The sequence below is a fragment of the Lates calcarifer genome, linkage group LG10 (genome assembly GCF_001640805.2).
Source record: "Lates calcarifer isolate ASB-BC8 linkage group LG10, TLL_Latcal_v3, whole genome shotgun sequence".
NCBI classification, from domain to species: domain Eukaryota; kingdom Metazoa; phylum Chordata; class Actinopteri; family Centropomidae; genus Lates; species Lates calcarifer.
The window spans coordinates 2,069,267-2,094,005 of record NC_066842.1 but is presented as its reverse complement, the minus strand read 5'-3'; the positions used below and the strand labels follow the sequence as shown (position 1 = coordinate 2,094,005).

The window sequence follows — 24,739 nt, the reverse complement described above, 5'->3', positions numbered from 1 at the left end:
ACGGACAAACCAAGCCAAACAGTGGCTCTATACAGGGCCTTTTACGTTGACACTTCAGCTTCTATACGGAAGATGAAGAATATTAGATATAGCTGTATAAATATGTATGTGTAGGTTCTCAGTCATTCAGGTTATGGATAGAGAAGGCAGATGGTTTGAGAGAAGCCAAAGGGGCTGCAATCTGCGTTCTCACCACTAGAGGCCACTAAATCCTACTCACTGGTCCTTTAATACTTTGCATCAAATGTCTGGTTACATCAGTGATCTTGTTGACTTAGTCTTTGATCAGATAACTCCAGAGTTAAGTCATAATTTGGTCAGTTTTAGACTCAGTATTTCACTCAGTTAAAGATCCTGTACAGCTGCTTGTGTTTAGACAGAAGAGAACAGGACCACACTGGCAGCAGAATACACAGATTTCCAGATAATACCCAGCTCTGTTAGTATGCAGACACTGCAGAGGCTCTACAGCAGAGACAAAAGACACACGATGTTCAATATGTTGCATTATTTCTGACAGGACGGCTTGTTCTGTGCAGACAAACTCACTCGGGCACCAGTTCTCACGACTCTGCAGAAAGTCTGAAATGAAAACCAGAATAATTGTTTCTCTTCCTACCGCAGCAGAGTGAAGAGAAACTCTCAGTTTGTTTTGCCAGAAAAGGGGAAAGTAGCTTCACTGATGACGTTAATTACAACAGTTCACAGCAAGTGAGCAAGTGCAGTAAAAAGCAAAGGAAGGAAAAGGAAAGGAAGTTTAATTAGAAAAGGAAATCCAGGAGGAAATTTGAACGTGCTGCTGTTTGTGTCCCTCCAGATGTTGATGACCAGACTGAAGCAGTGAAGCGTTGGACGTCTGACTGACGTTCAGACAGTCAACAGCTGAATATTTAATGAGCTGAGTGTGAAGTGAAATATGAAGTTGTTCTGAGAGCTCAGCAGCTTCAGATCCACGTTGCTCATGCTCTATTTTTATCTGCCTACCCCTGCTGTGCAAACATATTCACGTCACACATGAACTAATCTCTCATGCAGTTTTTCACATAAACATGTCTGTGCATAAATGAATTTTAATCAGCTTGTTTTTATGTAAATATTTTTGACTTCCTCTTCTTCTTTTTCTTCACAAACCAGATCTGAAGTCTGTTGCTGTTAATAGTTTATTTCTTTCATCCTTTCATTCCTCTAAATAAAAGTTAATTACAAGATGTTTGCTCAGTTTGATCACGACTGTTGATGTTAGTCTCTTAAAAAGCTGGGTACATTGAAGGTGCTGCCACAAACATTGCTATTTTAAATCAGGGGCCTTCAAAGTAAAAGTCTCCGCTTAGGAAAAAACATTTACTTTCCCAGCGTTTTAACACACAACAAACAGACGTACACAGTTCATCAGTTTTTGGCCTTTCAATAATGAACCTCTGTTAAATTATCCTGAAGTCTTTGCAGAAGAATAACAGACCAGAGGTGACCTAAACGTTGGGGGTTAACATGACGAGCATACGAGTTTTTAGCCTTTAACCTTTAATGACTTCTCTTTTCCTCCCTCTTCTTCAGACCCGTGTGGTTTTGTTGAACTGGTGCGCCTGGTTCCTGAGGATGCGGCGTCCTGGCGAGGCGAAGGTCCGTCTGGCGTGTCACAACGCCACCAAGCGTCGTCGCGGCAGCCTGTCCAGCCTGGAGCTCAGCGTCAGCCAGGGGTCGCTGCGACATCACCCGCAGGTAACCAACGGCAACCTCCTCTACGTCGGCTTCCGAGGCGTGGAGGGGTTGCACTACGCCTCGCCCACCGAGCCCGAGCTGCTCTGTTCGCGCCTGGTGGGCGGCGGCAGCGTCGGTGGGGAGGAGGACGTGCTGAGAGCTGGGGGCGGGGCTGGAGGCAGAGGAGGAGGAGGAGGTGGTGGAGGAGCGGTGGTTGGGGGCTCGATGCTGGAGGCAGAGCTGAACCAGATCCTGGAGGAGGTGAGATACATCGCAAGGCGTTTCCGAGGCCAGGACGAGGAGGAGACGGTCTGCAGCGAGTGGAAGTTTGCCGCAGCGGTGATCGACCGGTTGTGTCTGGTGGCGTTCTCGCTCTTCACCATCCTCTGCACCATCGGCATCCTCATGTCGGCTCCCAACTTCGTGGAGGCCATTTCCAAAGACTTCTTCAGCTGAGGAGGAAGAGCGCTGACCCACGTACCTGCTGTCTATATTTTTATTTGTGTCGACAAACCAACGTGTTCGTCCGTCTGTCGGCACTTTCTGATTTCAGTCCATTATCAATGGAATGCGTTTGTTGGGGTTTCCAGCTGCAAATAAATCCTCACTTCGTGCTGTAGTGAGGGCTACTGCAGCTGTAGTCCTTCGTATCTGCAGCAAATTACAATGAATTCCATTAATGACCCACTTTAACCATGAAAATAATTAGCATCATGCTCCGTAGACTCATTGTGCTCCATATTCCTGCAAAAATATGGGTCAATTCAAGAGTCTGTTTGTTGCCAGCTTGGTCAGCTGTTGGAAAAACAATAGAGTGAATCAGAGAAATAAATAATTCAACATTTTGGGAAATAAATTTACTTTCTTGCTGAGAGTTAGATGAAAAGATCAGTACTCATATCTGTGTGAAGTATGGAACTGGATGATTATCTTAGCTTAGCGTAGCACAAACAAAAAAAAGAAATGTAAAAAATGATCATTTGTGGTTTTAGGGACTAATGTTGTGTTTATTTTTTGACAAGCTGTTGTTTCTAGAAGTTGTGTGTATGTACAGATGTATTAACAAGACGTAGAAGTGTTAGTAGATGTATTTTTGAACTAGCTAGTTTCGAGTCTTTGTGCTAAGCTAAGCTAACTGCCCATTGACACCAGCTCTGGACTTCTAAGACACATATATGAGTGTGGTATCAAATTTCTCAGCTCACACTCAGGAAGAAAATGAGCATACTCTCCCAAACATGTCTGACTGTTTGCCACAGTTAGCTGCAATATAACAACTGAAAAGTAGCCACAAAATTGGTGACAAGTGTGGCTGGGATCAACGCAGCCTGACAGAAGTAACTCTTAAACCCACATATTTCTCTGATTGTTGTGAAAAATGTTAAGTTACTGCTCCTGGCGACCACAACTGCTGCTTCAGTTGTAGTTTCTGACGTTTCTATGAACTGGAGGTTTACTGTACTTTAGAGCCATTCTCTGAGGCTGCAAGTGGTGACTGTGCATGTGCGTTTTTAGGTGAATTATCTCTTTAAAGGAGATTCCCAGAAGATGTAACAGAATTGGAGCTGTCAACAGCTTCTCATGGTCTTCACACAACAAACAGAGCTGGCCCAGGCTGTCATCAGGTGAACTTCAGACGTGCTGTCTCTGTTAAAGAATCGTCTTTTCGTCCAGTTTGGTCATCATCACAGATTACTGAGCTCTCTCTGCTTCTCCCTCAGAAGCTGCATGAAAAACTACTTTGGAAAATGACTGAAAACAAACTTAAGGAGTTCGTCTGTTGACACCAGAAATGTCCTTTAATCGCTTCAGGTCAGTAGATAACGAACATACTGTCATGAACTTTGTAGAGTGTCATTTAAACTATTTAATATCGGAGCAGCTGCATTCAGTTAGATAGTAAATCCATACAGCAACATTCACTCCTAAAAGAATATTTGAAAAGAACAGTTTTAATTATCCAATATTAAAGTGCAGGATTAATCAGCAATAAAATAAAATGACCTAAAGTTAAGAGTTTTTTGCAACAATACTTCCATCCTGCTGCAGAGAAAATATTCTGAATATTTGAACAATATGCAAATATGCTTTTTAATCAGCAGTTGTAGATTAATATGAATTAATAATCACAGACAGAAATATTCAGTTGTTCTAAAATGGATTTTCTTGTAAAGTAGATATTTTTACACTTTAGATGAGCGCTGTTTGAAAGTCTCAGCTCTTCAACCAGTTATAGCTCTCCACATCTTTTTCCTGTTTAATATAGAATAGCTAATGTTTGATGTAAATTTACTACAAAAGCCCCTGACCCCAAAGACGAACCGCAGCGTTTCTGTATTTATCACATTTATTTATGTGACTGTGTGAAGTCTGACCAGGTTGAGACCTGAATGATTGTGGTTCATCAGTTCACGGTGACGGTGTTTGTCCTGGTGAAACAGTCAGTCTGACTGTTCACTCTGCTGTTTGTAAATAAATGTATTTTCTTATACATCAGGCTCTGATGTGGATCCTTCTAGACATTTATCAGAATCATATTAATCCTCAAATCGTGCGCCAGCTTCCCGTCCACAGCTTTGATTAGAGTTTGATGAAATCTACTGAAACTGGCCTCAAAGATTAGTAATTAGTTGATTTAAATGACTGTAAATCCAGAGGTGGAAGAAATATTTGGATGGTTTTCTTAAGGAAAAGTAATAATACACAGTGTAAACATACTGTGCAACATGCTTAAGTCCTGCATTCAAAATTACTCAAGTAAACAATGATCGAAGGGACCTGGTGAACCATGTGGTTTTTCCTATCGCTACGTAGCTAACGTTAGCATTAACAGCTGTTTACTTACCAACAGTTTACAAGAGGTTAGAATACATCCTCTGAGCAGCACTACTTCCCCCTCCTCTCAAATAAACAATCTATCAAACAAAACAAAAAAATCAACCATTTGCATGCTAACATTAGCTGATTAGCACTAAACACATAGTACAATATAACGACGAGTCAGAGCATCAACAAATGTATTAGAATTTATCCTCAGGGGCAACAGTTGTACAAAACATCACGATAATCCACCCAGCAGCTGATGAGATATTTCTGCTCTCCCTGGAGATATCCTGCTAGCGTGGCATAAATGTGGACAATATTGTTTTAACTTCAATGTTAATTAGTGCGTGAATTATCAGTTTGAGCACATCAAGTCATGCAAGTTTTTTTTTCCCTACTGGGATTTTTATCATAGAAGCTCATTAATGGTTCCATCATGTTTTTTTCTACATAAAAAATCTCAGAGTTTTATTTAATTTATTAAAATAAAACCGCTCTACATCCTCCTCAACCGTTCAGCTCGTCTAAATACCAGACAAGACACTCAGACATCTTTAATCTGCTGATACCAAATGGTCATGAAAAGCTTTTTTATTTGTTTCTCCAGGCAGCAGTGAGGTCGTGTTACTGTTAAATCATGATCTGAAACGACATTTATTTTTAAGTTCTGAGTTAAAAACACATTTCGTTCAGCTTCAGGCTTCAGATCAACAGACGAGCGATCGACCGCCTGTCCCAGCAGAAGCTCCTCGCACAAACACTCAGTTATTATCTGTGTTCTCGAGGAGCTGAGGATTTGAAACCTGGATTAATCCAACACTTGGCAGAGAGACACTGAGAATCAGAGAAAGCAGCAGATGTTCTGAGACGCTTCTGATAAAAAAAGCAACAAAAAGCCGAGAGTGTGTATGACTCTGTCAATACTCTCCTGTCTGTGTGAATGGAGAGTCATTTCCCCGATTGTTCTCCAGGGAACTCGTTTCGTTTCCTCTTTTATTGTGTGTCATTTCTAATTTGGCCCGGGCTGCAGAGGCTGAGCCGAGGCAGATTGAGTCCCGCTGTTATTCACCCAACACTCGACCAGGCCGCTCAGCTGCCAGAACAGCCAGCAGCAGAAAAAAGTCCTCCCCTCAGTTTGAAAAGGGGTAATCAGCGAGGATTTTACTGCTCTGTGGCACAGACAGACTGGGATATAATGTATCTGCCAGGTTTCACCAGCTGCTCAGACTTCTTTCTGGCCTCAAGTCTCTTCTGGAACCAAAATTTTATGACGAACACAAGACTTTTGGGAAGCTGGAGAAGTAAAAGCATCTTGTTCTAGACGAATAAAAAAATCTCTAACGAGCACTTAGGGTGATACATTTTTAATAAGACTGACAGTTTACCACCCCCTACAGGCTGCAGTATCATCACAACTGTTGGATGGAATATAAACATTGGAGGGTAAGGTTTGGAGCTTTCTACCACAACTCATGGCCTTCCTCAGTGGATGGAACATTGTATGTATCAGACAGATATCCACCGTCGTCTGTGTTTAAACGTGGTCTTGTGGCTTTGACAGCTGAGCAAACAAATCTGCAGAGGAAGGCCATGAGATGCAGCTGAAAGCTCAGGAAAAAGCTAGTAAGTGGCCCTTTAGTTAAAAAGAGTTACTGCACTGACTTACAGTAATCACAACACTGTCAAATTCACTAAGGATCCAAACTGATCTTGTCTTTCTTCATTCCACGTTCTTCTTCCTGGCGCCTACATTACCCACAATGCAACTCAGCAGCTAACAGTTCAGTTTGGAGAATAGGGTGTGTTATGCTAGCAGATGCTAACTCATCCTGCAGCAGAGATAAGGGAAGGTGCAGGTTACAGACGTCCTGCTGAGCTCATTTCTGTCTTAACCCCACAACCGCAGATTTGTTTTGTTTTGTTTTTACTTCTCAAACTTTATAGTCCTCGGACCTGATGACGCCGACTCGAGTGACATCACTTGAGGACATTTATCAGACGTCATGCAGCTTCCTCTGAAGACAGTAAAGACTTTACACATCCCAGTAGAGGTGAGTAGGAAAACATTTTTTTGGTAACTTTATCACCTTTAACTTTACAGAAAAAGAGACGAATCTGTACATAATGTCTGTGTTTAACTTCTACATGAGGGTGTCCTCAGTTTTATTCTGTTCATGAGCAATGCAGCGTCAATGCTCTGTTTTAAATGGTTTTTAAAGGATGGTGCTGCCCTCTAGTGACTGGCTGTAGCAGTGCAGCCAGTGGGAATCATCCTGAAAGTACAGGCATTTTCTCAAAAGAAAAAAAGAATAATTTCCACTAGTTAGAGGCTAATTTGAACTTTTCAGACGGCACAGTTTACTGCAATAAGATTATGATTATAGCCTTTATTCTAACTGGTATTTAATACACAGCAAACTCAAGAAGATGCTGGGTCTATTCAGAGATAAACATGATTAAAATGAATGTTTTTCTGAAGTGATATTTGCTCCGCTGGGTCTAAGAAGTCTAGAAACCAGAGAAAGAGAAACTTTAAAAGTTTAGTATCTTTATTATTTGTGTTAAATATTATTTGTTCAGACTTAGTTTTCCTTTTGAAGTAGGTACAGGGTTTATCTTCATTAGATTTAGTCTTAATGACCATGAAGTGTTCTGTTGCATGCCAGCAAATAGCAGGAAAGTTACTGTGACTAAGCCCCTGTGTGGTGGACAGGTGTGTCGGGTTGCACCTGTTCTCACCTGTCTTGTGACGTTCCCCACCTCCCTCTCTCCCTCTCTCTCTCTCTCTCTCTCTCTGTTTGCAGATGTCGGGATGGGCAGCGGGGCATCGGTCAGCGAAGAACCCCGTCCCGAGAGGCTGGAAGCCGGGGAGGCTGAGGCCGAACCCGTCCGACCCTTCACACCTGCGGGACGGAGCGACGACACCCTGCAGGTAAATGTTTATCTTGTTTATTACAGGCAGCATGGAGGAAAGAGACACAGTGACCGTCTGCTGTTTGTTTTCAGGCGGACGAGGAGGCAGTGAAACGTGACAGTCACGTTATGGAAGTCCAGTCTTTAAAGAGCGAGGAGAGCGACAGACGCAGGAGAGAAGAAGAAGAAGAAGAAGAAGAAGAAGAAGAAAGAATCACACAAACTGTCATGAATCCAGCTGTGACTGTGAGCAGCTTTTTAAAATATTCACTCAGGCATCAATAATGTATCTGTCATGTTTTCCATCACGTGACTGATACATTATTGATGTGTATGACAACTGTTATTATTATTATCATTGTATCCTCATCATGGCTTTTAAACATCATAAACAGAAATTACTGATATTCTGTGCATCCTGTGTTTTAACAGATATTTACAACTGGTTTTCACTGATTAATATGTTATTACTTTTCTTATGTTTTAGGCATTCTTTTAAAAAAAAGTAATAATAAAAGCAGCTGTGTGTTTCTGTGGTTATGTTACTAAACAACCCTCAAATAAATTGCCTGTTGCTTTCAGGAAACTGTGGCAGAGGGTGAAGAAGTGTCTCTGGACTTTGAGAGTTTCCTCCACAACAACGGGACGCTCTACAGCTGCTTCAACCACCACGGCAACAGAGTTTATGTCGACGAGTCGCAGGTAAATGAAGCGTATGGACCTGGATTACAATCCAGATTTACACCTTATCACTGACAGTGGTTAAAGTCATTTTAACTATGTGCATTTACCAGAAGCTGCAGCCGTTTCCAAAGGAGTGGTACAATCAGGGACGCTTCATCACCGCCAATAATGAGGTCTGTCTGTTGATAATCCTAACATAGTCAGCTTTGGTACAGCAGTTTGCATGGAGAAGACGCTGCAGAGTAAAAACTACCATCACTATTTTGTCCCTCAGGGCTCTGGTCAGCTGCAGACTCCGGCCAGCAGCCAGCTGGCGGTCAGGGAGGACGACCGCACCAGCAGCATCTACATCCAAGGCAAAGGAACCGTCATGACCTACATGTTTGAGGTGAGACAGAGCTGGGAGTCTGCAGGCAAACAGCTCAGTTAGAAAAGTTTCTCCAGTGCTTCAGACTTTTTCGTTAACTTCTAATCCTCAGCTCGTCTCTTCCGTCGTGTCCTGGTGTTTTCCAGGAGAGGGTGAACGTCTGCAGGTTCTGGGATCCTCAGTCGGGCGTCTGGCTGCTGCTGCCGTTGCAGTGGGAGATGAACGTTGAGTTTGTCAAAGCTCGAGTCCAGAGAGTCATGGTGAGGAGGACTGTGATTCCTATGACCACTTCTAGAGTCTTTGTTCCATCTAATAGCTGCCATTTTGGTGATATCAGCGTAATGACTGTTTGGCTGTACATTCCAGTCGACCCTGCCAGGCCTGGTGGACCAGAAGGAGATCACCGCAGCGCTGAGACAGTGTAACTACGACTCTGAAGAGGTCATCTCCGTCTACCTCACCATGTTCGGAGAAATCCTCCTGCAGGCTCCTCCCAGCGGAGATCACACCTACGCCGACCTCAACTCCTTCAGGTCTGCAGCAAACACAGGATTAACACCCGAACTGATTTCAACAAGTCCGACAGCCCTATCAGTGTCCCTGTAATGTTCAGTACATGAGGAAACTGTTTGATGGATAAAAAATGGAGGAATATAAACTAATCTCTCTTTAGACTGAGCTTGTCAGACTTGGTGAAACTTTTTTTTAACTCTAAGCTGTGGGTTGTCAGACATGCTACCATGTTCCTTAAATCTGACACTGCAAACCTCGGGGCAAAAGTCAGAAATGTTTGTTACCCAGCAGCAGCCTTTCTCACAAACGTCGCCTGGGGTGAAACAAAACTACTAATATTAAGTTTCTAAAGTTTAAATCCAATATTTCTACTCAGAATCAATTCAGCTGGCCTGATGTACATCCAGCGAAGATGACGAGCAGAGTGGTGCGTTCTGTGGAAATATTGGATTTAAAGTTTGGACAGTGGATCGCCTTGTGAGAATACCTCTGAAGGTTTAACTGAAGGCTGGTAAAAGTATGAAGAGCTGCAAAACACAGCTTTTCCCCCTCAGACAGGACGGGTATTGTTGCCCTCCTACTCTTCATTTGGTCCAGATTCTTGAAGTGTCTTTATCTTGAAAGCAGAAGTAACTCGATAATAAACTTGTGGCCTTAACCTGGCAGAGCCCTCCTGGAGCGGGACCGGGTCATCGAGGATCTGAAGCAGAAGCTCCGGACCAAAGAGAAGGAGGTGGACACTCTCTTCCAGAGGAACAGCTACCTGGCGAGAGAAGTCCGCTACCTGAGCGACGTGGTCCAACACCTGAACCAGAAGCTGGCAGAGCTGGAGGCCGACCAGCAGGAGGCCCGAGAGAAGATCAGATCTCTCCTGAACCACCGGCCTCCCGTCCCGCCTGCAAGAACCATCACCAAACCCTCTGTGGACCCTGGCCAACTCCGCCAGGTGAGCTTTCTGACCCGCGAGCTGAACGTGTCCAACAAGCAGCTTCGATCCACAGTCGGCCAGGCGATGACCGACATGAAGAACCAGCTGGAGGAGCTGAAGGGCGCCGTGGGGAAGCTTGCCCAGGTGGAGCAGGAGGCGGCCGGGGAGGTGGAGGAGCTGCGATCCCTGTACAGGAGGGAGGCGGTGGAGAGGAAGAGCCTGTACAACAAGCTGCTGGAGCTGCAGGGAAACATCAGGGTGTTCTGTCGCTGCAGGAGGAGCTCGGCCTCCGGCTCCTGTCTGGAGAAAACCGACGACCAGGAGGTGGTGATCGTTCAGAAGGGAAGCAAGAAGAAGTTCCAGTTTGACAAGGTTTACTCTCAGAGCAGCACACAGGTAACAAACCCAGGGGTGTCTTCATCAATAAACAACTACAACAGGATATGTGGGGCCACTGTGAGGGAAATAAAAGTATAGATTTTGATAATAAAGTTTAAATATTCTGAGAATAAAGTCAAAATTTAGAGGGAAAAGTCTGGAAGCAGGAGGACTAACAGTTTGACAAGTTATATTATGGTGTCTGAGTTAATTAACACAAAGCTTACACTTAAATCTAATCCTGTATACTGTTAAAGTCTTGTTAACGTGCCTGTAGGGAACACCAACAGCTGGCCTTAACGAGCTGCAGATCTTAACGAGCTCTTCTCTAGAGCAGCAGCAGCCCTCCGTCTATTAAAACAGACACTTCAATGAAATGACATAATGTTTAATTTAAACTTTATTTAAAGAGAGGAGACCCAGTGGGATCAAAGACCTCTTTCTAACCAGCTTCTTCTCTGCAGGAGGAGGTGTTTGCAGGAACTCTGCCTGTGATAACTTCCTGTGTGGACGGGTATAACGTCTGTATACTGGCCTACGGGCAAACCGGCTCAGGGAAGACGTACACCATGATGGGGAGCAAGGAAAACCCTGGAGTTAATATCAGGTCAGATATGAGGCGTCGCTAGAAGGAATCATGACGGAGACGGGGAAACAAAAAATGTCACTATAACTCCCCAGAGAAGAAGCTCATAAAGTGCGGTTGAAAGCTCTGAATTGTCTAATTTATTACACATTTTAGACTCAGTGCCAGTTCCCTTTAATATTCCAGAGAGTTTATGATCCTTTGTATCGACCAAGCACATTTAAACTCCCTCTGCGCTTGTTATGTCGCCGCCTCGAACGCGAATCGCTGTCAGGGGCCAAATGAGACTAATTGCGTCTCATTATGTTACGTGTCGCCTGACGACGCTTCATCAATATGTGACGGGGCGAAGCAACAGCCTGTGGCGCTGACAGGAGGGGTCAGTTTACCCAGAGAGGTCGGGTTTCCTGTCGGAGAGGAGACAAAGAGCAACACAAAACTCTGCTCGACACCGTCTCCTGTTCCCTCACGTCTGTTTACAGTGTGAGGCGTTAACACACTGCCAGTAATATGAGTGTGTGTTTGTGTGTGTTTTTCTCAGGTCTATACGAGAGCTGCTTCGCATCTGTGCAGAAAAGGAGAAGGTTTCCTACACTCTGAAGGTACGAATGTGGGTTTAGTCACAGATCATTTAAGAAGGACATATGCAATGTCCAGATAATAAACGATCTGATCTTGCCTTTGCATTCACACCTGGTGTTTTGATTCTCTTTATCTTCATTGAGATCAGATCTTCGTCCTCTGCAGCAAAGACTGCTTGCGAGGAGTCAGAAATATCTTTGTAAACTGAGCTGTCCGGTTTAGCAGCTCTGTCACCCCAAAAACACCAATTAACATCTGGTTTCCTGAGACTTCTCCATCATAAATCTAAATTTACTCCGTTCTTTTCAGATTTCCATGTTGGAGATTTATAACGACAGTTTGAACGACCTTTTATCCAAAAGCCCCGGCGCTGCTCTGGACATTCGAGTCCAGGGGAAGTCAGTATCGGTCCCAGGACTGACCCAGATCCAGGTCAAGACAGAGTCCGACATCCTCAACGTCATGGAGACGGGCGAAAAGAACCGAAAGATCGCCTCGACCAAGATGAACATACAGAGGTTTTGGCGATTCATTTTGGACTAAAATGTTTAGTGTTGTTTCTCTGATGAAATCTTCATTTATCTGCTGTTATTCTTCCTCCTCAGTTCTCGGTCTCACCTGGTGGTGGCGCTGGAGGTGGAAGGTTCAGACGAGGTCTCAGGACTGACATCTCGCGGTACGCTCACCTTATGTGACCTCGCTGGATCTGAGCGGATCTCCAAGACTGAAGCTGAGGGTCAGAGGCTGGTGGAGGCGGCCGCCATCAATAAATCACTGACGGCACTGGGACAGGTACACTGACACACTGAGGCCTCACCAGTCCCACTCACCTGGGTTAGTTCTAGTCCTGATCAGGTTCTAATGATTATTGAGGAGGTTCTCAGGATCATTTAGGATGATTTAGTGGTCAATGTGAAGGTTCTAGAAGTTCTTTCAGTTGTTCTAATGTTTAAAAGGTTTAAGGTTGGACAGAAGGTTTTAGTAATCATTAAGAAGGTTCTAGAGGTTCTTTAGGTTATCCTAGTGGTTGTTTAAAAGAATTTCAAGTGGTCAGTGAGGTGGTTTTAGATCCTCTAGGAGTTTCGAGGGGTCTTTTGGAGGTTCTAATGGTCATTGAGAATGTTCTACACAAGGTTTTGGAAGATTTATTTATGGAGTCCTTTTAAGAGGTTCCACAAGTCCTTCAGGAGGTTTCTACTTGGCCTTTAGGAAGTTCTAGTGGCCCTTTAGTGAGTTTATAGTGGTCAGTCAGGAGTTCCCAGAGGTCCTATGAGTTTCAAGGGGTTTTTGGGGGGCCCTAATGGTCATTGGGAAGGTTCTACATAAACTTTGGAAATATTTAGTCATCATTGACAAGGCTATAGAGGTTCTTTGGAAGGTTCATGTAGTCTTCAAGGTTTTAATGGTCCTTCAGGAGGTTTCTAGTGGGCCTTTAAGAGGTTTTGGTGGTCGTTAAGGAAGTTTTAGGTGACTTTTGGTTGTTTCCCAGGTTCTAATAGTCATTCAGGAGGGTTCTTTGGGGTCTTTGGGTAATTTTGGAGGTCCTCTAGGTGGTTAAACAAAATGAGGAACAAAAAAAACAAATGAGGGAACACCCTTGAAGGAACGTGTATCACTCCAGTAGAATTTGATACACGTGACAAATTCATGACAAAGAGCACTGAAGATGTTCTGGAGGCTCATGGTGGAACATCACATCACTAACACAGCTTTCATTCAGTCATTGCTCCATCTGTACATTTGATGGCTTTAATACAGCGCCCCCATCAGATTTCAGTCAGGTCAAAGGCAGCTGTTGTTTCTCCTCCTTCAGGTGTTCAGTGCTCTGAAATGCAACGCCCTCCACATCCCGTTCAGGAACTCTAAACTCACCCACCTCCTGCAGCCCTGCCTCAGCGGAGACGCCAAGGTAAACCCTGATACTGACACCTGATCAGGGTATTTTACCACAGAGGAATCCTTAAAGGGGCATTCCACCAATTTAACACGAGTATCTGTTTCAGTAAGTCGTAACTGACTGATCTGTGTCCTCTGGCTTCTCTGCAGTGCTGCGTGTTTGTGAATGTGAGTCCAGACGAGAAGGACACGGTGGAAACACTGAGCACGCTGCAGTTTGGTTCGACCATACGTCAGGTTTCACTCGGTAAAGCGACGCAGAACATCGTACCGGCTAAGAACAACAAGACTGCCAAGTAGACGACAAACTAAAGCTCGAGCAGGTTTCAAAACAATATTTATTTGACAAAAATAGAAGATGCTTTTCATTCATTTAACTCTGCATCTTCTGTGTGATGTGTCACAGCTCAGGGTGTTTAATCTGCACTGAAGTAGTCATGAATTTGCACTGAAAACTGAAAAACAACTTTGAAACAATTTTTACTTTAAATAATAAAGGTAATACTCGAGAAAAACATACGTTTAAATTCCTCTTTATTGCTTGGATGGAATTTTGTAGCAAGTAAAGATCAAACTGCTCACCAACATCGCAACTGCAGCTGAGTCCAGACCTCTGAAAAGGCTTCTGATGGCTTTTAAAGTGCATGTTAGAGCTGTGTTTCATCATTTTTTCCTGCAGTTTAAGTGCAGCATTGTTGGAAGAAAAATCTGCTGTCCGATGAATTGTCCAAAACCAAAAAAAACAGCCCAGACCGGTCCATCCATCGTTCCTAGCTACAGGAGCCTCTGTTCTTCAGCAGCTGGTTGAGGACGCTGGTCTGTTTCAGCGCTCTGAGGTTGGAGATGTCCTCTGCGATTACGGGGACGTCCTCGCCGTGATTCGTCTCATCGTTTCCGTCTTCGTCGCTGTCGGATAGTGTACACAAGAGGGCGTCGTTCTCATACGTGGGGAAGTAGTACCTGGAGGAGAGATCGAGGTCAGAGGTTTTCAGTCCTTCTTTAGAGTTAAACTTGTTGCTTTCCATCGCTGGAGGCGACTCTTGGTGAGTAAAGTTTGATGCTGGACTTGGAATGCTTCTTCTAGACTGGTGAGTAAACCGCTGTTGATGCTAATGTTAGCTATGTAGCAACAGCAAAAACTTTTAAACCTTTAAAAGTATAAAGCTATAAAATAAAAATGTCTGCTGGACTTACTGTGGTTGGTCCCAGGTGGACATGTCTGGCAGCTTCATCACATGACCTTCAGCCATGATGTGACGCAGGACATTGTCTCTGGAGTCAAATTTCTCCTGGCAGCCGTAGCAGCGGCTCTGGTGGATCTGCCGCCGGATGAAGTTCACCAGTTTGACCTGCTGGTAGAACCTGAGATCTGGCGAGAGATGCACCAGATGTTTATTACGCAGTTTAATCTGCGTTTTTCTATCCAGTAGTTATCGGAGACAACTTCTAAATTCTTTCCAGTTTCTTTAACTTTTCTATACCGGATGTGCGATGCTGCAGCTTTGCTCTTTGGTGTGATTTTACTTACTGAGTTCTGTCCTCAGCTTATGGAGATCAAAGCCATGAGCCTCCTGAAAAAAAAACAAGTCATGCTGTGATTAAAAAAGGAAACTAAAGCCCAGAGCTCCACATGCTTCCACCTGAGGCTCGTTACACACCAGAAGACAACAACAGTTTGCAGGATGATAAATGGAGAGACAAGTTTGTTATTTTTAGATTCACCACCGGTGAGGGAAACAAAACTGTGAGGCTGCACAGATGCTGAGCATGTACAATGTTTTCCATGTTCACAGTCTTAGTTAGCATGCTAACATTTGCTAATTAGCAGTAAACACAAAGTGGAGTAGGGGCTGATGATAGTGGCATTTGTTCTGCAGGTGTTTGGTTGTAAACTAGAGATGGTGCTTGATGAAAAGTCAGACCACATTTAATCACAGTATTTTAATAGTTGTTGAGATATTTCAGTCAGTATGGGCTAAAAAACTGTAGGAAAAGGTTGTGTTGTTGTTATGTTCCCCAGAGGATGAATCCTAATTATTGAACCAATATCAAAGCAGGAGACACTGAGATCATTTTGCAGTAAAGTTTTAATTCCTTGTAAAGTGAGAGTTTGTTGCTGTACCTTCATGTGTGTGTAGATCTGGTCCATGGTCTCTGACTGATGATCACAGAACAGACACACAGCCGACACCGGATGAGCCTGCCAGTCCGACCAATCACTGTGGACGACACAGAGACTTTGAAGTGTTTCGCACATGACATATGACAGAAATAAAGTCTCTGTGAAAGTGTTAGATCTTCCTGAGATGTGTCGATCTGATAAGAGGAGTCAGTGTGGAGATACTCACTCATCCTCATCGTCCACCAGCTCACGGTCGTCCTCACTCTGCACCTCCTCCCACGTCTTCCCCAGCTCCTGACATAGAGACATTTGAAGATCAGACGCAGCGAGAAGAAAAGAAAAATCCTCCTCTGATAACTCTGCCAGGATCCATCCAGACAAATCTGAAAGTGCACTCAAGTTTTGTTTTACCAGGTAGTTGATGACGTAGAAGCGGTCGTATTCGCGGTTGTTGGCGTTGATGCGGCGGTGAGCTTTTTTCCTCATGTGGTCCTTCAGCGTGGTTTTATCCCGAAACGTCTTCTCGCAGTACAAACACTGCAGACTGACGAGAGGGAAAAACATTCACTCACAAAAAAGCAAATAACAGGAAAAGAACAAAGCTGATTCAATAAACTAAAGCCACTGTTTGATCAGCTGGGACCATTAAAGCACAGCGAGTATTGAATACTAGAGCTGCAATGATTAGTTAATTAACCAAGAATCAGAAAATGAATCTGCAGCTATTTTAATAACATCTGCTGGTTCCAGCTTCTCCACTGTGATTTGATGCTTTTCTTTGTAGTATTTTGTGTTTTCCTTTGAGCTGTAGGAAATGTTTAATCAGCATTTAATAAACTAAATGATGAATCAATAATGAAATAATAATGAGGTGCACTTAGTGTGCACCAAAATACCAGTTTCAAATCAACTAAATTGGAGATTGGAGAGTTTTTGGCTTCGTTGTGTTAATCTGTTGTCAGTTTGTCGGTTCTCACTTGTCCAGTTTGCTCTGCAGAGTGTCCAGGAACTCGCTGCAGTAGACGATGTTGTCCGGCAGTCCGATGCTGAAGGAGTGTTCTCTGGCCATGTGGTTGAGCAGAGACGACCTGAAGACAGGATGGTGGGAGTTTTGTTTGTTATTTATTGAGACCATAGGTTTTTGTCTTCAGCTGGAAGCAAAGGGATTAGAGCCACAGTCAAACAGCTGCTTCAGTGTTTTTCTTTTCCCTGGTTTTGTCTGATGGATGTTCCCACGTTTAGGAGGTTTGTTAATTCATGTGAAAGCAGCACCTGTTTCCGGTGAACTCCTCGCTGCAGAACATGCAGAGACGATGGAAGCTGGTGTCGTCTCTCTCCTGCTGCTGCTGCTCCAGCACCTCCTCCTGCAGAGGAAGACCAGAGCTGTTAGAAAAACACTTCCTCCTCTGATACTGGGACCAACCAGTGCTTGGATTACATCCTCCCAAACAAACTCTAAGTAAGTGGTATCTGCGTTTTCCTGTGGCAGGGAGCTGAGTCTGATGTTGGACTTGGTCTCAGATCCTCACCAGTCGTTTCTGCTGCAGCTTCTCTCTGAGGATTCGATCCTCTGGAAGGATGTCACACAGCAGGAAGTAGTCCTCTTGTTTCTCTGCAACAGCACAGTGTTAAATCATCACTCTTCATCTCATTGATTTAGCTTCAGGGAGACGTCACTTCAGGAGCTGCTCTGAATTTTAACAAGACTGGAGAAAACTCACCGACCGGGCCCGTGGAGTTTGTTTTGATCACGCTGCAGAAATCTGTGACGGGCTGCTCCAGGAATCTGCCTTTCCAGTACAACATGTACCTGATGGAGGACAAGGAGGAGGCGTCAGTCAGAGAGAAGAGGCAGAGTCACTGTCAACATGATGCAGACTCCAGACTCCAGGGTTCGTACTTTGGGAGGTCTGCGATGAGTTTGACGTCGGCGATGACCATCTTGTGCTCCAGCAGCAGGTGTTTGAGGAGGACGTCTTTCTGCAGCAGAGGGACGGACTCAGAGCAGAACAGACACACCAGCAGCTCGGAGCTGGGACGCTGCAGACTGGGAGCGTCCGAGCTGTCGGTCGGCTGCTCTGGAAAACACAGCGGCTCCAGAATACTGTCCTGACCTGAGGGAGGCACACAACTCCAGGTTATGTAACACAATGCTCCAACACAGCTGTGCTCTCTAAGAGAACAGAACCAGAGTCTGGGAAGGCTGGTTAGACCAGCTGGACATCAGGCTTAATTAATATGTGCAGGGGAAAGCAACGTAACTTAAGTACATATGTGTGTGTGTGTGTGTGTGTGTTTTATGTACTTAGGTTGCTTCATTTTTATGCATATATATTTGTGTATTTAACTCTGTAATATAACCTCGGACTATTGTAGGCTGCAACTTGTTCAACGTCAATAAAGGTTTGAGTTTTGAATTTCCTGCTAACTGCTAACGACAGCTAACGCCCGACAGACTGAGGGACCGGTGTTAGCTTCTTCAAACGAAGGAAACACAGGCTGTAACAGGTGGGTATGAAAGTTGTAGTTAAAGTGATTTAAAGAGCAGTCAGCGGTTTACTGTTTAGCTCACAGAGGCTAAATGACAGCAGGAGCTTAGCCTGCTAGGCGGCTAACTGCTAGCTGCTTCGCTACAAAGTGAAGATCTGCGTCTGTTTCCGCTGGAAAATACTTTATTATAACTCTAATATTTTATTATCAGGTAATCGAACATGAATCAGCTCCTTTAAAGCTGCTCACATGTTTAAAACGTCAACGTACCATCTTTACTCCCGTCGCTGGCGGCCATCTTTGGCGTCACGTGGCCAAAACAGCAACGAAAGAACCAATCAGAAGGCGGAAATGTTCGTGTGCTGCCTTCACCTGTCTCCCGGTAAACGTAAAAGCGCCGCGATGCATTCAAAGTATTTAAAATCTAACATTTTGGAGGCCTGTGCTTATTAACAGCGATTGAATGGGTTAATTTATGAAAGTATAATTATATTAATGTCAAACTTACCTATTTTATCAACTAGAATGACGCCAGGTAAACAGATCCTAGCTTGATTTGTTATTGATTCATACTCATTAAATCAATACTGATCACAGAAGAGGAGAGTTTAGATGAGGTGCATCATTTTCTATCTTCCACAAAACAACCACTAGGTGGCGCAGACAGCTCAGGCTTCAGACTCCAAACGTGAGTCTGACTCGTTTTCCTTCAGATATTTCACTAAAATGTCAGACTGTATGTTTTATTTTACCATTTTATATTAAAAATATTCATAAATGATAATAATAGATAGATAGGTAGTATTGTATTTATATACATTTTTGAAGTACTTGTACTTTACTTGAGTCCTGACAGCTGTAGTTACTACTTTGCATAATAATATTTTAATAAGATAAAGGTTAAAAGAAGCTCCAACCCCAGAAATAATTTTAATAATATTAATAATAATGCAATTGTCTGTACTTTTTCTCATGATAATTTTTTACCTATGTAAAGTTTTGTTTTGAGTACAGGTCTTCTATTTGTAATGGAGTATTTTCACAGTTGGATACGACATCTTTTACTCAAATTAAATTAATAAAGGAAAATAGGAGACATGCTGATTAAATGACATGAAAACCTTTAAATCCACTTTATTTCTTCAAACCCGTTCACCTCCCTCTCTCTCTCCCCCTCTGGAGGCGGTGCTCTCTCGGCCTCCCTGCGGTTGTTCGTTCTGCTCCAGCAGCCGTGCTCAGGTGTGTTCAGGTGCTGCATTATTCACACGGAGCTCAGCGGCTCTAATTAAACCCTGGAGAGAGGCGAAGAGGGGAGGAGAGGAGGGAAGGCAGCGGCAGACAGACGCAGTCAGGATATGGCTGTGGATTTCTGATTTAGACCACGACTCCCCCACATGAGCCACATCAGGTTTCACCTCCAAACAAGCAGAGAAATGTTTGTTTTGTTGTTTTTTTTTTTCTTTTCCTGTAGCTCCAACATCCTCCCACATAAACAGAGCTGTGTGTTACAGAAGCTACTGCACATGCTTTTCAAATCAAACAGCAGCATGTTTGGGATTCTGGCCCCGGTTGTTGACGTCCACGCTGGTTGTTAAAATACTTGAAGCTGACTCTTACTTTCTTTTCTCATTCTTTCAGATTGGAGGATCGGGGGAGTTTGAAGGCCAGTTCAACACCTCAGGCTTTTTGTTGTGTTCCTGGAGACATTTCTGAGGAGGTTGGTGGTGTAGTAGGTTTGTCCTGATGGGGGAGGCCCCTGTCATCGGGGAGTGCTGTTGCCATGGTGGGGTGTGGAGTTTTATTGTTTTTTTTGGTCGAGTGGCTCTTGGCCGGACAAAACAAGCAATTTAATCACTTTGGATTCTCCATTTTTACAGCTTTTTTATGAACAAAACTATAATTTGATTTGTCAAGAACATACTGATGATAAAAACTGTTTTATCCAAACCACATTCACAACAAAAAGTGTGTGTTTTTTGGTGTTTGTCGTCTCCTTTGACTGCCATGAAATAAATAATGAAGCCCTCTGCACCAGGATGTGAAACACAAAGAAGAAACTTCATGCTAAAAATGATCTGTTAAAACAGACTTTATGCTCCACATCTTTCTCTCGTTCTCAGATTTCACTCTGACTGCTGCCGTCTAACATCCAGCCTGTTCAATCACACACTTCAAATTAGTGTCAGTTTGATTTGTTTGCATCACCCAGTTCATTCCGTGTTCACAGTATCTACACATCCTGTTCCTCTTTGATATCTCTGCACTGTACTTCACTTTGCCCCAGTTCCCTCCATTAAGCTTTCAAATAATCAAATCTACTGACAGCTCGCCTACCAGGAAGCTGCTGGTGAACCTCCGGCTTTTCAAAACACACGATTCAAACAACCTCCTCCTCCTCCACCTGACTGCTGCTGCTGCTCTCCACCGCTCAGGCCCAACCTGGATGCTGCCGGCGACGAATTGTTGCATAGCAACCGTCTGCTCGGCACCTACAGTGTTCCTCGTGTTCTGGAGCCGGGAGAACCTCAAAAGATGTCATTATGTGGGCAGAGTCGCCCACAAGGGTCAATGTCAGCCAATAGCCAAGAGGGCTCTTATTCTTCTCTCCCCGTCCATCATCTATACAATGATGTGGACACACAAACGCACTCTGGCCTTCTGTCTTTGTGAGGACCCTCGCTAATATGATGCATTGACCTGCACCTCAACCCCAGACTTTTGAAGATGTGTCCCAAAATGGGTCTAAGGCGTTTTGGGGCCCTGCAAACTAGAGTGTAATCTTTTTAAAACACCATCCTTACCATTGCCCAGTGCCCCACCTCGTGCATGGTTATTACCTTTCCTAAAACCAGGACGTAAGTTAGCATGTTAGCATGTTAGCACTTCCTGTTCCCTCGTCCCACAGTCAGTGTGTTTCTGGTTAAATGTCTGAAATAAGGTCTGTGGTTTTAACACAAGCTCAAGACATTTTCAGGTTTTATTCTCCGACATAAAATGGGTCAGTAAATCCCCCACTCCTGATGTTTGAAGCTTTTACGTGTCTTAAAAAAGGCGGTTGCTAACGAGTGTCTAAATGAGACTACAGAGGTTGTCGGGGACGTTAACATGAAAACCCATCTACTCACCAGTCCACCTTTACAGCCTCGTTGTGTTTCTACTCACGCTCTTTCAAACTCTCACTAACTTTCTAAGAAGAAAGGCTTTTGTAGAAGAGCTCAGAGCTAAATGAAATGACCAGTTGGAAGCTTAGTGGTGGAGACGTTGACGTCATGTGACCGTGGTGTAGTTGGTTTATAGCCTAACATTAGCTTCTTACTTCAAACATCAGAACAGTGGTGTTCATCTGTGAAGATGATCTGATCAACTAAACCTGAAGGATCAGAAACTTTAGTTGCTCACTGTTTATTTTCTGGAATAATCCAAACACTATGAAAGAATCTCATTGGCTTTTTGTGGAGGAACCAGGCTGATGCTAACTTCAGGCTGGACTACAGAACACATCATCCTGCACCACTTTATAGCCATGTGCTGCAGACTCGTCAAGTTACATTGCACCTGCTGGCCTGTTGTGGTACTGCTTTTTGTTTGCGTAAACAGGAGTGGTCCTCGCTAACAGTACCCTAAACCTGAACTAACCTGACCTCTCAAACCAGGTGTTAAGTGTGAACTTTGTTCTACAGATATAAATCCCTTTGTAAATCCACCAGACAAATATATTTTAGCAGTGTTAATACCCAGACTGCCCTGTAACTGGTCCTCATCAGTTACATTATATAACCTCTAATTTGTGGCTCCTCAGCAAACATTGTGGATCACTGGAAACGGTGGTGTGAGGACCGCAGGCTGCTGGTCTGATAATGGTTTCTACATTCCACTTTTAATTAAGCCCTGAAGGAAAAATCCAGACTCCTTATCATAAAAGAGAAATGCCTCCTTTTTTAAAACTGGGATTCAAACTGTACTTTTCCTTCATCTCTAATTCCACTGCTGCTCCTCTTCTCTCAGGCAGGAACTGTTTGTACTGTTTCTGTATTTGATCTTAAAACCGCAGCCTGTTCGAGACGGTTCAGTTGTCCGTCAGCATCCGGCTCTTCTCCTGTTTTAATCAGGAATAATCAGCTGTCCTCTGGAGACACTTTGTTTTATTCTGCTGAATAATAAACTCTTCAGTTTAATAAAGCAGACACTTCACAGAGACCTCAGGGCCGACTGGAAGACACAGTGGGTTAGTTCATACCAGTTGTCATTATTTGTGTTATTGTGTGGTACTTTTACTCATGTAAAGGAGCTGAATACTTATCCCAAAGTACCACAATTACACAAACTGTGTGTAAAATTAGAGTCTGGTAGTGATATAATGTGATGTTTCTAGTCAAATAAAATGAATCTTACTCTTTAATATAAAGGTTTATCTCTGTAGGAATCCTCTGACACACTCAGTATAAGTGTCTGACAACACTATGGAGAGGATTCCTGTAGAGATAGAGCAGAAACAGCACTGATTACTATAACCAGACTCCATTGATAAAAACAGGAATTTTACCGAGCAAAACACAGGAGCTGCTGCTTTGATCTGTTAAGTTTGTTTGTGTTGTTGTGTGATACTTTTACTTAAGTAAAGTATCCGATTACTTCTTCCATACATTAACACGAGCCAACTAACAGATGGAGGCAGTGGTATTCCAGCAGTTCCTGTGTTCTGAGCGGTAAAATTCCTGTTTTTGTCAATGGAGTCTGGTAGAGATATACGGTCGTATAAAGTATAATTTACTCTTTGCTCTTGTTCAGTTCCTTAATTATTATTTAAAGGCCCAAACTTTCTCTTCTGGTACATTCCTTTAATGTTATTAGATTATTTCACATTTTCAATCTTGTTTTTATTTTGTACATTTATTCGTATATTTATTTTGTTGTCACTTCCTGGTTGGTTTGGCCATTGTGGTTTGACGTCACCCGGCGGGCTTTAGGACCCGCGGGGCGACTCGTGACGTAGCACCACAACAAGGAAGTCGGAGCTCACGTTGCCGGTAGGTGTGTTTTCCTCCGTGTTTTTAGCCTCAGTCTCACCGGTAAAGTTGTGAGTTTTAACGGTAGCGCGGAGACGTCCGGCTCCTCTCCTGCTTGTCTCACCGAGCTGCGGTTACCGGCTCCTTGTTTACGACCGCGACGCCATTAAAAAAAAAAGAGTTAGCTGATGCGGTTAGCCGCTAGCTGTTAGCATACACGGGTCAAGGAGCAGGACAGGTTTAAAACCGGCTGAAGGAGGAAACAGAGACGGTCTGAGGAGGTTTAGGTTTGTTTCTGTGGCTGACTGCTAAGGGGGAGTTTGTTGTAGCTGCTGCGAAAGTAACTAAGTACATTTACTCAAGTACTGAAGAGCTACTTTACTATAGCAACAAACATTTATCGACAAGCTGATTGACATTGTCTGAACGGATGATCAGCTAAGAAATAAAGTGACGCTGAAAACTGATCAGATTATCGATCAGACGTTTAAGACCCTGAACACACTGTTTTCTCTCAATATTCACCCAGTTACCAGTTTATAGGTTAAACTACTAGAGCTGAGAACTACAGGCAAAAATGTTATTGCAATAAATAAGAGATTATATATTGCTGCGATGGTTAATTGTGGTTTTAAAATCTGAGGAAAACAACAATGATAAAATCGAACCTAAATAATCTAAAATCTCGTGATTGGCTGTTTCATTGATTCATGATTCATTTCTCAGCCTGGAACTTAATAAAATCACACGGTTATTGATCATTTCTTTGTTTCTATAGAGGAAAATCATTTTGTTTTATCACAGTTCTTTAATAACTAGATAAAACTGACACAGTTTAAAACATCAGCTCTGCAGTGTCGCTCACTCATACAGATGTCAGGGACAAAATACTAAAACAATCCTTTTCTTCTGAGTGCGATATCTCAGTAACACCTCAAGTAAATCTCTTCAAATTTGGCACAGACGTTCACTAGGACTCGAGGATGAAGTGTTTAAATTTTGGTGGTCAGAGGTCAAAGGTCAAGGTCACTGTGATGGCACGAAACACCTTTTTGGAACTCACTTGCTTATTAAATGCAGATCTGTGGTTTTGGTTTCTGTCTGGTGTAAAAGTAAATTAAAGCAGAAAGAAAATGTAATAAAAAGTAAAATTAGCCATCTGCTGAGGTCCAGGAGCACGTTGTTTAATGTTAGTTGCTATATGTGAAGAATTCTCTCTTTTATTTCGCTGTAAATTGAAAGTATTTTGGTTTTGGACTGTCGAGACAAAAAAAAAAAGAAAAAAAAGAGACATTTTGAAGCCGTCGCTTCTCAGACATTTCAGAGGCATTTTTACTGTTTTTTTTTTTTGACAGTGAGTGAACAATCACAAAAAATAAGCGAAAGACAAGCAATTACAAAAATGTGTTGTAGCTTAGTAGTAATTGCAGCTTCCAGTTGTGCTTTTGTGAGCAGAATAGTTGTTTGCTGTCATGTTGCTGAAAGGCTTTTTGAGCAGCGGCGTTGATTAAACGTCTGATGTTACTGTTGCAGGGAGCAGAGCCGCCGTCCTCCCTCCTCAGGAGACTCTCTTTGTTGTGGACTCACTAATTACTTTTCAACCTAAAACCAATGAAAACAAATAAAAAGGATAAGTATGAATGTAAACGTACTAAAACCATTAGTAAGGCAGCGTGATACTGATGAGGAAACAACCTGTTTCAGGTACGATCTCCCTCTGACTCAGTGGAATCAGTTCCAGAGAGTTCAGAGT

At 43.3% G+C, this 24,739-nt stretch overlaps 4 protein-coding genes across 5 annotated transcripts in view; 3 read left to right on the top strand and 1 right to left on the bottom strand.

Annotated features, from left to right (window-relative positions):
- LOC108893554 (neuronal acetylcholine receptor subunit alpha-7) overlaps window positions 1-4,189 on the top strand; it is a 31,676-nt gene extending 27,487 nt beyond the window's left edge. Inside the window, exon 12 of the mRNA XM_018691678.2 lies at window positions 1,555-4,189. Coding sequence (XP_018547194.1) covers window positions 1,555-2,154 — 600 coding nt within the window. The 3' untranslated portion in view covers window positions 2,155-4,189. The remainder of the gene's footprint in view (window positions 1-1,554) is intronic.
- Window positions 3,416-13,747, top strand: LOC108893540 (uncharacterized). 2 transcript variants are annotated; one of them, XM_018691666.2, is made up of 16 exons: window positions 3,416-3,510; window positions 6,466-6,572; window positions 7,326-7,453; window positions 7,528-7,680; window positions 8,017-8,136; window positions 8,229-8,291; window positions 8,393-8,506; window positions 8,632-8,745; window positions 8,852-9,018; window positions 9,665-10,322; window positions 10,769-10,911; window positions 11,432-11,492; window positions 11,782-11,990; window positions 12,078-12,264; window positions 13,286-13,381; window positions 13,519-13,747. In XM_018691666.2, the coding sequence occupies exons 3-16, from the start codon at window positions 7,334-7,336 to the stop codon at window positions 13,666-13,668; spliced, it is 2,355 nt and encodes a 784-aa protein (XP_018547182.1). In that variant the 5' UTR covers window positions 3,416-3,510; window positions 6,466-6,572; window positions 7,326-7,333; the 3' UTR covers window positions 13,669-13,747. The 2 variants fall into 2 exon arrangements, with proteins under 2 accessions (XP_018547182.1, XP_050929102.1); XM_051073145.1 differs by lacking the exons at window positions 3,416-3,510; window positions 6,466-6,572 and having other exon boundaries at window positions 7,151-7,453.
- Window positions 13,748-13,885: 138 nt separating this feature from the next.
- znf277 (zinc finger protein 277) lies at window positions 13,886-18,337 on the bottom strand. The gene is made up of 12 exons (XM_018691694.2): window positions 18,251-18,337; window positions 17,391-17,604; window positions 17,212-17,300; window positions 17,020-17,102; window positions 16,763-16,854; window positions 16,468-16,578; window positions 15,902-16,034; window positions 15,717-15,784; window positions 15,491-15,587; window positions 14,897-14,939; window positions 14,563-14,737; window positions 13,886-14,328 (listed from the first exon to the last, which is right to left on the bottom strand). Exons 1-12 carry the CDS (start codon window positions 18,276-18,278, stop codon window positions 14,139-14,141), a joined length of 1,323 nt encoding a protein of 440 aa, XP_018547210.1. The 5' UTR covers window positions 18,279-18,337; the 3' UTR covers window positions 13,886-14,138.
- Window positions 18,338-22,927: 4,590 nt separating this feature from the next.
- Window positions 22,928-24,739, top strand: part of immp2l (inner mitochondrial membrane peptidase subunit 2) — a 124,678-nt gene continuing 122,866 nt past the window's right edge. Inside the window, exon 1 of the mRNA XM_018691636.2 lies at window positions 22,928-23,007. The gene's annotated coding sequence lies outside the window, so the exon portion shown is untranslated. The remainder of the gene's footprint in view (window positions 23,008-24,739) is intronic.

Coding starts and splice junctions, on each gene's coding strand:
- LOC108893540 (XM_051073145.1), top strand. CDS start 7,181: ATGCCAGCAAATAGCAGGAAAGTTACTGTGACTAAGCCCCTGTGTGGT. Junction 9,019..9,664: donor GCCGACCTCAACTCCTTCAG/GTCTGCAGCAAA, acceptor TTAACCTGGCAG/AGCCCTCCTGGAGCGGGACC. Junction 10,323..10,768: donor ACTCTCAGAGCAGCACACAG/GTAACAAACCCA, acceptor TCTTCTCTGCAG/GAGGAGGTGTTTGCAGGAAC.
- znf277 (XM_018691694.2), bottom strand. CDS start 18,278: ATGGCCGCCAGCGACGGGAGTAAAGATG. Junction 16,855..17,019: donor AGCTGCAGCAGAAACGACTG/GTGAGGATCTGA, acceptor CTTCCTCTGCAG/GAGGAGGTGCTGGAGCAGCA. Junction 14,940..15,490: donor AGATCTACACACACATGAAG/GTACAGCAACAA, acceptor TTTTTTTTTCAG/GAGGCTCATGGCTTTGATCT.